Genomic DNA, 12,641 nt, shown 5'->3' on the forward strand with positions numbered 1-12,641 from the left:
GGAGTGACTCTAGGAGGAATGCTCTGGGCTGGCTCTCTGATCACTTCTTCACTCTGCTTTTTCCCACACCCACCTTTGGGGTAAGTCCATCACCTCCTCCTTAGTGCGTGGTGGGCTGGAAACCAGATACAGCTGTAGAGAGGTTGCCCACTCAGCCCACGCACAGGAGGATCCACTGCAGCTCAAGTCCTCCTGCTTGTCACAGCCCAGAGGAATGCATGACACTGAGCCTGGACTCTGTGACTGCATTAGTCACCAACAGGGGTGTGTGGCAGGAGAGGACACATAACATGTCTACAAACAGCTTTTTCTGGCCAGCTGAGGTGGGGGAAGAGAGGCCAGATTCCATCTGGCTCCTTAGGACTCAGAGGAAGCTCTGGGATCTGGAGAGAGGTCTCTGGAGCCTTGGGACGCGTAGGTTTGGAGACATGTGGCTCCTACCTAGTCCAAAGTAACCTGCTGTGCTCCCCCACAAGAGCCATATTAACAGGCAATACTGGAAATGACCCTCTCTATTTCCTTGGCCACACATATCGTGTCCTTTTTCTGGTGGCTAGTCCAGAAAAAGAGGACAAGAGCTCACTACTTCTACCACCTCAGAGATTGGTTGGGTTGCGATCAGCTAGTAGAAGCATGCAATAGCAACAGGATCTGGGATTTCAAGCCCCTAGAGTGACCTCTTACCTTTATAGACCTTCCCTTTCATCATACACAGCTATTTTAAAATTGTGTGATAGTAAAGAGACCCATTTTCAACCCTTCACCACACAAGACAAAGCCCACAGTATTTATCATTAACTATTTAATTCTATTCTCCTGGCTCCCAAACTGCTTTTCCTCCCTACTGCCACCAGCCACCTTCGAGTTCTCCCTCTTCTCTCCCCGGCTCTGCTCACTTGATTGCAGCAGCTCAGTGGATGGTCCAGCTTTGCTCTTTCACTTCCATTCTTCTTCACTTCTGTGGATGGCTGCATTTGCCATTGAGCAGCCTGATGGAAATACCTGAGTCCTCTGTCTAGGCACACAGGCCCAGCAGCTAAAGCCAAAGCTCCACTGAGAGCAGTGGGAGATTAGCCTGGAGTATCAGGAGTGGAAGCTTGGCCCATGGGGACCCCAGACACTGCATAGAATCATAGACTTTAAGGTTAGAAGGGACCATTATCATTGTCTAGTCTGACCTCCTGCATAACGCAGGCCACAGAATCTCACCCACCAACTCCTGTAACAAACCTCTAACTTTTGTCTGAGCTATTGAAGTCCTCAAATTATGGTTTAAAGACTTCAAGGTGCAGAGAATCCTCCAGAAGTGACCCGTGCCCCACGCTGCAGAGGAAGGCGAAAAACCCCCAGGGCCTCTGCCAATCTGCCCTGGGGGGAAATTCCTTCCCGACCCCAAATATGGCGATCAGCTAAACCCTGAGCATGTGGGCAAGACTCACCAGCCAGACACCCAGGAAAGAATTCTCTGTCGTAACTCAGATCCCACCCCATCTAACATCCCATCACAGGCCATTGGGCATATCTACCGCTAGTAGTCGAATATCAATTAATTGCCAAAAATTAGGCTATCCCATCATATCATCTCCTCCATAAACTTATCAAGCTTTGTCTTGAAGCCAGATATGTCTTTTGACCCCACTGCTTCTCGTGGAAGGCTGTTCCAGAACGTCACTCCTCCTTTGTCTAATTTCAAGTCTAAACTTCCTGATGGCCAGTTTATATCCATTTGTTCTTGTGTCCACATTGGTACTGAGCTTAAATAATTCTTCTCCCTCCATGGTATTTATCCCTCTGATATATTTATAGATAGCAATCATATCTCCTCTCAGCCTTCTTTTAGTTAGGCTAAACAAGCCAAGCTTCTTGAGTCTCCTTTCATAAGACAGGTTTTCCATTCCTCAGTTCATCCTAGTAGCCCTTCTCTGTACCTGTTCCAGTTTGCATTCATCCTTCTTAAACATGGAAGACCAGAACTGCACACAATATTCCAGATGAGGTCTCACTAGTGCCTTGTATAACGGTACTAACACCTCTTATCTCTACTGGAAATACCTCACCTGATGCATCCCAAGACCGCATTAGCTTTTTTCACGGCCATATCACATTGGCAAATCATAGTCATCCAGTGATCAACCAATACTCCGAGGTCCTTCTCCTCTGTTACTTCCAAGTAATGCATCCCCAGTTTATAACAGAAATTCTTGTTATTAATCCCTAAATGCATGACCTTGCACTTTTCACTATTAAATTTTATCCTGTTACTATTACTCCAGTTTACAAAGTCATCCAGATCTTCCTGTATGATATCCCGGTCCTTCTCTGTATTGGCAATACCTCCCAGCTTTGTGTCATCAGCAAACTTTATTAGCACATTCTCGCTTTTTGTGCCAAGGTCAGTAATAAAAAGATTAAATAATATTGGTCCCAAAACTGATCCCTGAGGAACTCCACTAGTAACCTCCTTCCAGCCTGACAGTTTACCTTTCAGTGTTACCCGCTGTAGTCTCCCCTTTAACCAGTTCCTTATCCACCTTTCAGTTTTCATATTGATCCCCATATTTTTCCAATTTAGCTAATAATTCTCCATGTGGAACTGTATCCAATGCCTTATTGAAATCGAGGTAAATTATATCCACTGTGTTCCCTTTGTCTAAAAAAATCTGTTACCGTCTCAAAGAAGGAGATCAGTTTGGTTTGACACGATCTACCTTTTGTAAAGCCATGTTGTATTTTGTCCCATTTACCATTGACCTCAATGTCCTTAACTACTTTCTCCTTCAAAAATTTTTCCAAGACCTTGCATACTACAGATGTCAAACTAACAGGCCTGTAGTTACCTGGATCGCTTTTTTAACCTTCCTTAAAAATAGGAACTATGTTAGCAATTCTCCAGTCATACAGTACAACCCCTGAATTTATAGATTGATTAAAAGTTCTTGCTAACGGGCTTGCAATTTCAAGTGCCAGTTCCTTTAATATTCTTAGATGAAGATTATCCAGGCCTCCTGATTTAGTCCCATTAAGCTGTTCGAGTTTGGCTTCTAGCTCAGATGTCGTAATATCTACCTTCATATCCTCATTCCCATTTGTCATCCTACCATTATCCCTAAGATCCTCGTTAAAGACTGAGGCAAAGTATTTGTTTAGATATTGGGCCATGCCTATATTATCCTTAACCTCTACTCCATCCTCAGTGTTTAGCGGTCCCACTTCTTCTTTCTTTGTTTTCTTATTTATATGGCTATAGAACCTTTTACTATTAGTTTTAATTCCCTTTGCAAGGTCCAACTCTGCATGGCTTTTGGTCTTTCTCACTTTATCCCTACATGTTCTGACCTCAATAAGGTAGCTTTCCTTGCTGATCCCTCCCATCTTCTACTCCTTGTAGCCTTTCTGCTTTTTCTTAATCACTTCTCTGAGATGCTTGCTCATCCAGCTTGGTCTATAACTCCTGCCTATGAATTTTTTCCCCTTTCTTGGAATGCAGGCTTCTGATAGTTTCTTCAGCTTTTTGACTTGAAGTAATTCCAGGCCTCCTCCACCTTTAGATCCACAAGTTCTTCAGTCCAATCCACTCCCTAACTAATTTTCTTAATTTTTTAAAGTTAGTCTTTTTGAAATCAAAAACCCTAGTCACAGATCTATTTTTGTTTATCCTTCCATTTAGTTTGAACTGAACTAGCTCATGATCACTTGAACCAAGGTTGTCCCCTACAATCATTTCTTCTATGAGGTTCTCACTGCTCACCAAAACCAAATCTAAAATGTCATCCTCGCTTGTCGGTTCAGCAACTACTTGGTGAAGGAATCCATAAGCTAGCGTATCCAGGAAAATCTGAGCCCTATTATTATTACTAGCACTTGTCCTCCAGTCTATATCTGGGAAGTTAAAGTCTCCATGATCACACAATTCCCATTAGTATTTACTTCATTAAAAACATTAAAGAGGTCTCTATCCATATCCAGATTGGATCCAGGCAATCTATAGCACACCCCAAGCACTATCTCAGGGGAGGCTCTAGTAGCTTTCTTCCCCAATGTGATTTTTGCTCAGACAGACTCTTGTCTTATCCATTCCATCACTTCTTATTTCTTTACAGTCTACCTCATCATTGATATACAATGCTACTTCACCACCTTTGCTTTTATTTCTGTCTTTCCTAAACAGCACATATCCTTCAATACCTGTAGTCCAGTCATGACTACTATTCCACCATGTTTCTGCTATCCCTATAATATCTGGTTTCACTTCCTGCACCAGTAGCTCTAGTTCCTCCATTTTGTTACCTAGGCTCCTCACATTAAAACATCTTAATTTTTGCAGATTCAACCACCAATATTACCTATTAGATTGGTATATACACTGCCCTTCCTCCTTATGTCCATTCTCCTATCCACGACTGTATTCTTTCTTACTTCGTTTTCTTCCCTCTCAAAGAGAATAACTGGCATGGAGATTACCTGGACATCTCCCAACCATCTCCCCTGAATTCTTAGTTTAAAACTCTCTTGATCAGTTGTGCCATCCTCCATCCTAGAAGTCTATTTCCCTCCTTACTTCTGCCACCTATATGGTGAATCCTCCAAACCATCTCCAAACAGCTCTTCTACATTCTGCAAACTGGCATCACTGGCTGACTATCTAGGAGAATGGAAACCCTTTGTTAGAGCAGGAGAGTCTCTTCAATGCAGCTCTCTTTCCACGGCTCCCAGAGGGTCAGAGTGAGACACCTGTGAGTCTCTAGGAGTCTCTCAAGGAGTTCCCTGCTCAGTCACTTGGCACCCACTAGCAATGGTCTCTGACAGCAGCATTGCAAAGGGGAGCTCAGCAGATGGTCCTTTCTATGGCTTCCTGAGTGGGAAGGAGGTTGGTCTTGTCATTTAAGACCTAGCTGTCAGAGTCAGGGCTCCTGGGTTCTCTGGCTTTGGAAGTGGGTGGAGTCTAGTGGTTGGAGCTGGACTAGTATCAGTACCATGCTTCCTTCCTGCCTCTATAAGCGACATTGTGTGTGACCTTGCAGCCAGTTGCTTTCCATCCCTGTGCGCCAGCTAACAGAGATAATACTGACCCCCCTCAGAGGGGCTGGCAGGGGTCAATACTGTAATGACTCAAGTTGGAGTGAGCTGTGCTCTTGGCAGCGAAGCACCCAGATTCAGTCCCCAATGAATGCCCAAGGGTCTATATGTGGCCATGGTTTGACTCACCTAGCATTACAGGCTGTTTAGCCCAGTCCCGGCCATGCGTGGTGCATCTTCTCCTGGCCCTCTCTGGCACACAGCTCCATCACACACAAGAACATGGCCCACCAAGGATAATCTGTCATCTTCCATCTGGTGTTCATCTCCAAGACGGATGGTGAGCCCTAGTCAGCCCATAGAAAGACAGGGTGGTGTTCTTTGGTGGAAACTGCTGGAGCTTCAGCCTCTGCTCCCACCTCCACCCACCCACTCAAAAGTGGTCCCTGATCCCAGGTAAACAAAGTAGCTGAGCTGAGGCCAGTGTGGGTGGAATTACTGCTGGGACTGATCCTAAGAGAAGAAGAGATTTCTCCTCTGCTCTAGGGAGATTCCCATAGGAAAAGAGCTGGGGTGGGGGTGGGGGCAATACAAGCACGACCCCTCAGCCCTGAATGGCAGGCAACTAGGACTTTTGGAGCCAAGGTACTGGTGTATGTTGCCGGAAAGCAGAAAAGGGCATGGGAGAAATTGTACAAAAGTCAATGTCACGGCTGGGTCAAGGGCAGCCAGACCTACTGGTCAGAGCCAGAGTCCACACACACATGACAGGAGTCAAGAGTCAGCTGGGTCAGGATACTGGAAGATCAGAAGCAAAAGACAAACTTGCAATCGCAACCACAAATCAGATGCCAGGACATCAAGCCAGGGGAGTGGAAGCAAAAACAGGCAGCACACGGTCCAGAACAGGGAGCAGCCCTGGTGTTCAGTCAGCTTCCTGTTCCTTCTTCTGTCTTAAGGTCCAGAAGACCAATTAGCTTCTCTGGGACTCCTCCAATAGGACCTCAGGAGTGGAGCCTCAAACTGTGGCTGAACTCCATGGGTCCTAGGTAAGCAATTCTCAGCAGGCTTCCAGGTGAAGGGTTGAAGTGTGGCTGCTCCCATGAACCCTGCAGACCCGGATTGAAGACTCCTGGGTCGTGACAGTGAGTGATCTCTCCCCGCTCAAATCTCCTGCAGAAAACATTATCAAGGATCCTGGACACATCCTCAGAGAATAAAATGAGGAAATCATGATGAGCAATAGGTCTCTGTACCAGGGCTGGGATCTAGGGATAGGGAAAGTTTCCAACCAGGATATGTAGTAGGAGCCCCCTGTTTGTTGCAAGAGCCCCAAGGGGCAGTGAACAGTTCTTACCTCCAGGAGATGCGTGGGATCTTCCATCTGAGCCTCAATAAGCCCCATGTTGCTTGTTTTGACAGGATGAGTTCATCTGTCCCCACTGTTCCCTGAACTGGGTGGGCTGCAGGATACATCTTTGTGAGAGGACAGAGCCTGAAAGACAGATGTGACAATCAGGGTTCTGTCACCCCAGGGGGAGAGCAGAGGGTCTGAACCCAAAAGAATAAGCAATCGAATCAAGTGATTCAATGCAGAGTTACTGTGTCCTACAGGTACATCATAAGGTTCTCTCGTGGATTGGTAACTGGTTAAAAGATAGGAAACAAAGGGTGGGAATAAATGGTCAGTTTTCAGCATGGAGAGAGGTAAATCCTGGTGTCCCCCAGGGTTCTGCACTGAGACCACTGCTGTTCAACATATTCATCAATGATCTGGAAAAAGGGGTAAACAGGGAGTTGGCAACATTTGCAGATGATAAAAAAGCTACTCAAGATAGTGAAGTCCCAAGCAGACTGCCAAGAGCTACAAAAGGATCTCACCAAACTGGGTGACTGGGCAACAAAATGGCAATGTTCAGTGTTCAAAATTCAATGTTGATAAATGCAAAGTACTGCACATTGGAAAATACAATCCCAACTCTACATCTAAAATGATGGGGTCTAAATGAGCTGTTACCACTCAAGAAAGATCTTGGAGTCACTGTGGATAGTTCTTTGAAAACATCTACTCAATGTAAAAGGCAGTCAAAAATGCAAACAGAATGTTGGGAATCATTAAGGAAGGGATAGATAATAAGAAAGAAAATATCATATTGCCTCTATATAAATCCATGGTACGTCCACATCTTGAATACTGTGTGCAGATGTGGTCTCCCCATATCAAAAAGATATATTAGAATTGGAAAAGTTTCAGAAAAGGGCAACAAAAATGATTAGGCATATGGAATAGCTGCCAAATGAGGACAGATTAAGAAAACTTGGATTTTTCATCTTAGAAAAGAGACGACTAAGGGGAGGATATGATAGAGATCCATAAAATTGTGACTGGTGTGGAGAAAGTAAATAAGGAAGTGTTATTTACTCCTTCTCATCATTTAAGAACTCGAGGTCACCAAATGAAATTAATAGACAGCAGGTTTAAAACTAAAAAAAGGAAGTATTTTTTTCACACAATGCACAGTCAACCTGTGGAACTCCTTCCCAGAGGATGTTGTGAAGACCAAGATTATAATAGCGTTCAACAAAGAATTAGGTAAATTCATAGCGCATAGGTCCATCAATGGCTATTAGCCAGGATGGGTAAGGATACTGTCCCTAGCCTCTGTTTGCCAGAAGCTGGGAATGGGTAATGGGATAGAACGGTTGATCATTATCTGTTCTGTTCATTTCCTCTGGGGCACCTGGCATTGGCCACTGTTGGAAGACAGGATACGGGGTGAGATGCACCATGGGTCTGACCCAGTATGGCCGTTCTTATGTTTGGAAAGCTGACAACACTCTGGTCATGAATATCCTTGTGCCATGTAGGTCTGAGTGAGGTATCATGAGTTCTGTACATGTACTGGAAACACACCCCCTAAAATATGTTGAGGGGGGTCAGACTTGATAAACCAGTTTTGCTTAGAGATGGAGAAGTTCCTGTTTGTTTCATGTTCATAGAGCCATAGCTAAATAGCCAAGGGGGGAGGGGAGAAGAGAGTACCAGGGCAAGTGCTGGTCAAGTTCCCAGCTCTCTCCCAGGTTTGTGGGTGAGACCTAGGACAGGTCTCTGATAGACAAAGGACAACACCCTGCTCCTTACAATCCTCTATGTCTATGGGAGAGAAGGGATGAATCCCTCCTTGAGAATCTCAGCAGCTTCCTAGGAAGGAGCCAGTGCTTTTCTCTGAGGACCTTCTCCTGGAGCTCACAGGGGTCTGATGCTCTCACTCCACAAGCCTGCCCGGGGCCTTGGAGTTAGTGCTCAACAGAACCAGGCAGAACCCTGTTGTCGAACACCAGCGCCTTCCCTCTGTTCCTGAAGGAGGAAGGGCCCCAACACTGCTCTGCACTGACTGCGCTGACCACGGGTGGCCCAATGGCTCTCAGGTAGCAGGACACAATGAAAATGTGAATCATCCAGTCTCTCATTTCCAGGCCTCCCCAGGGCTAAGGTAAAATTCCTGCTGCCCCTGCCCATTATGCTTACCTCCAAGATGTGCTGGAGTTTGTCTGTTCTGGGTGTTGCTGTCAGCAGGCTCTTCAACATGGCATCCACATCTCTGGGCAGGCCTTCTTCAGAGCCTGTCAGGGGAGGGAGACCATGGGTCAGGGTTATGGAACCTGGGGCTACACCTGCCAGGCTGACAGGTACTTGCCCAGAGCAGCTCTCTGCAGAGGGCCTAGTGCACAGCAGGGTAGGGAACAGCCAAGCTGCTAGGGATAGGAGCTGGGTTTCCTGGCAGAGTCCAGGAACCAAAGCACAGCATCTTCAAGGAAGAGATTCCCCACAGAGGGGCAACATAATCTCCCACAGAGGCAGAGTCTCCCCCGACACTTGATTAATCCTATCTCTGCCCACCGCACCCCCAACTCAGCAGCTCCAGCTACCAAAGAGAGCAAGAACCAGAGACCTTCCTGCTCCTGGGGCAGAGGAATAGGTTCATGATCTAACTGTTCTGGATCTAGGGGCGGCTTCAGTTTGCTGGCAGGAGACTGTACATGAGACCTTGCAGTTGGGGGACGACACAGGCACTAACATGGGCATGGAAGTTTGAGGAACAGGGCAAGGCCTGTGTGGGGCAAGAACGGCAGGGATTTGGGAATCAAGAGCAGAGGATCAAACACTTCCTTAATGTGGGTCAGGATGATCCCCATTTCAAAGATTGAGAAAGTGAGACACCAGGTGGGAGAGTGACCTCCCAGGATCACATTACCACTCAGTGGGAGGGCTTCAGTACAACCTGTTCCCTGCTCTCATCACTGGACCCTGCTGCCCTTTCTCTACGACCCCTCCAGCCATCCTCTTCCATAGGCCATCCCCACCACTCTCCAGTACCAGGCTGTTTCCATAATGGAAGCAGGCTTGTAACAGAGTTCACTCACCGACAGTTGCCCCTTCCTGGCAAGGCCTGTTTTCACAGCTTTCTTGCTGCATTAGCACTCCCGCCGATAGTGAGTAGGGCACTCTGGCAGTTTTTTTGGCTGGGAACTCAGCCCTTCAGCCAGGTGACCGTCTTTTATTCCACTCCTTCCTGGGTTGCACTCATCCAAAACTAAAAGTCCAAAAATGTCTAACAAAAACAAGGTCTTCCCTCCCTTTGGGGGCTCTTCCTCAGCCTGACTTTGGCTCAGCCTGCCCTTGCTGGCCTTGGTAGCCCTTTCTATGGCCTTGTACATCCCCTTCCTTAGAGACCGTGGGAGAACCAGTCCTACCCTGGATTCTAGTTTCTGCCCCAAGGCCCTGTACTGATCAGCAAGTCCTTGGTTGGGTGAAGGGACTGAGTGTGAGCACATTCCCCCCAGGAATCTCAGGGCCCAGCGGAGAGAAGGGCTGATTCTCTGGGGTCCTCCTGTTTCTCTAGGAAGGAGCCTGTGACTCTTCTCTGAGGACCATCTTCTGGATCTCACAGGAGAGGTTCAGACTCTCACTCCCTAGGCCAGCCAGGGGCCCTGTGGTTAGTGCTCAACAGAACCAGGCAGAGCTCTGGCTTGAAGTCCCAGCTCCTTCCTCTGACCTTCAAGGAGGAAGGGCCTGACACTGCATTGCACTGACTGCACTGACCAAGGACAGCCCACTGGGGGCCCAGACTGGAAAATGGATCTAAGAGTTAAGATAAAATTTCCCCCACCCCTCTCATCGGGCTCACCTCCAAGATGTCGTGGAGCCGGTCAGTGTCTGGGGACTCTGCCAGCAGGTTCCCCAGCGAGGCATCCAGGAGGTCTGGCAAGACCCTATGCAGATCCTGCAAAGCAAGGGAGAGCCATGGGTCAGAGTTAGGGAAACTGGGGCTACACCTGCCACAGGATGGGAAGAGGGGTCTCTGGGAAGCACTGGTGAGACCCCGAAACACATATCCTGGCCGTACTCATTCACATCCCACTGCAGGCAATTAACAATGATTCATGGCAGGATGACAGCTGGCTCTTCAATCCATGACTTTAGCATGATCTACCTCGACTTGGATGGTGTCCTTCTCCGTGCCCAGGGTGAAGATCGCATGCAGGGCAGCTCGAAGGAGATGGGTCTTGAGCTCTGGCTCCAGGACAGGTGTCATGGTGTTTGCAAGAGAGAGGAGCCAGTATTAGACTGTGCAGTGCAGGGATGGGACTGGCACCAACACAGACGTGAAACTGCAGGGAAATCGGGAGAGGCTGGTGAGAATGGAAACTGAGGCACTGAGCCAGGGAATGACAAGGCCAAGATTTCCCAGACAGACAGTGGCAGGGCAGGAAAAGTGCCTGTTCCCTGGACCCTGCTGCCCCTCGTGTAGCTGATCTTGGGAGTGAGCCTCTTGCCAAAGCCATTGCAATGTTATTGTAGTGAAAAGAACAGCCCAGCTAGGAGAGAGTGACCCTTCCCACCAACGCTGCCAGAGGAGCCACCATTGGGAGGTGACTCCCAGCCCTGGGCCTGAGCAGCTCCGGGGTTAGGAGAACCGGGCGGGAGGGTCTTGGTACCTGAGGTTGCCCACAGCAATCAGGGAGTTAGCGAGGATGGCGCCAGGTGGAGAGTTATCAGGCAGCTCTTGGTACCTGAGGTTGCCCACAGCAATCAAGGAGTTAGCGAGGATGGCGCCGGGTGGAGAGTTATCAGGCAGCTCCTCAATGAGCTTCTGTGAGACCCAAAGGAGTTTGTGAGATTTGCCTCCCGCTCCTCTGATTCCTGCCCACTAGTGATCAATCTCAGAATTTCTCCCGTCTCTTTTCCCCAATCTTCAGCTGCAGCAATCCCTGCCCTCAGCTGCCCCTTCAGCACCAGACATCCCCCATTCACTGGCCTGCGGAGACCCCTGCCCCTCCCATGTCTCTGTCCTCCCTCCAGCTGCTGGATGCCATGTCTCGCTCACTGAAATCCTCTCCACCACAGCCGCCTTGCAGCAGTGCAGCTCCAGTGTGTCCTGCCCTCTCTGCTGTGCAGCAAGACACGCGGGGTGGATGGCGTACAGGAACATGAACTGCTGGGCCTCATCCTGCACCCACCAGGAGTGGGGTTAGGGAGAGAGAGCGTCAGTCAGGGTCCTCCCTGCCCCACCCACACCAGCTGCAGGACTCAGGCCTGAATGGGGGATAGTGGGGACCCACCCACTGTCCAAATCACCCACGACTCCGACATAAACAGAGTCAGGAACTGGGACAGTGCCTGTGGAGGGAGGAGACCCTGGCTGATGTGTGACAAACACCCCCATCTTGGGGGTCCCAGATCATGGAGGAGAAAGGTCCCCATTAGGACTGGTGGATCATCAGAGACAAGACCCTCTTCAGGGGGTCAGGGTGCTGGGAAGGGGCAGGAGAATCTTGGTTCCAGCACAGCTGGGGAACGTTTGTACCTTTTCTCAGCCCTGGAGCTGCTCTCGGATGTTCTCGAGAGCAGCCTCCTCTGTGGCCACGTCCACCCGTTCCTCTTCCTTCTTGTCCTCTGAGTCCCTGGGGGTCCTGCACCAGGGAGAGAAGGGGACAGGGTAACTGACATCTGCTGCCACTTGGGGGAAAGACAGGGGCATGGTGGGGCAATGTGTCCCCTTCCAAGCTCTGGGACCCAGGGCAGATCAGACCCCACACTGCCCACTCTCAGTGATGCCTTCATCCCCCAACTCCTTCAGGAGCCCATAGCAAAGAGAGCCCCCAACACTGTCCTGGACTCCCTGGGAGGTGCCTGTCCCCACCCCTCAACTGGAGCACCAAGGACCAAAGTGTAAGGGGTTCACATGGCTCAGGCCAGACACCTGGGCTAGGGACCCACCCCCATAGTACTGGTCAAGTGCCTGGGCTCAGGGTGTTCACAGTCTGAGCCCAGCCTGGCTCCTCACTTGGAACAAAGCCGTGGCACCCATCGGCCTCACTGCTGCCCAAATCCCAAGCGCTGCTGCTGTCCCATGCGGAGCGGGCCGAGCTGCTGGTGCTGGGACAGAGATCCTCCAACTCCTGCCCTGGGGAGGCTGGAGGGTCGTCAGTGAATGGGCAGGGCGATGCCTCCTGCAGGGAATCAGGGCTGGGCTCCTGGGGACGGTGCTTCCCACACAACAAGCCCCAGAGCTACCCTGCCCAGCTCCCCTCATGGTCTGGGTCCTGCCTGCCCAGCCACA

The 12,641-nt window shown here is 49.2% G+C and overlaps 1 protein-coding gene across 1 annotated transcript in view; it reads right to left on the reverse strand.

The window, feature by feature from the left end:
- Positions 1 to 10,613, reverse strand: part of LOC122459444 — a 472,186-nt gene extending 461,573 nt beyond the window's left edge. Inside the window, exons 1-2 of the mRNA XM_043511490.1 lie at positions 10,541 to 10,613; positions 10,206 to 10,423 (exon numbers count right to left, since the gene is read on the reverse strand). Of these exons, the coding sequence (XP_043367425.1) occupies positions 10,206 to 10,423; positions 10,541 to 10,613 (291 nt within the window). The remainder of the gene's footprint in view (positions 1 to 10,205; positions 10,424 to 10,540) is intronic.
- Between the last annotated feature and the right edge of the window lie 2,028 nt (positions 10,614 to 12,641).

The sequence above is a fragment of the Dermochelys coriacea genome, chromosome 3 (assembly GCF_009764565.3).
Source record: "Dermochelys coriacea isolate rDerCor1 chromosome 3, rDerCor1.pri.v4, whole genome shotgun sequence".
Classification (NCBI taxonomy): Eukaryota; Metazoa; Chordata; order Testudines; family Dermochelyidae; genus Dermochelys; species Dermochelys coriacea.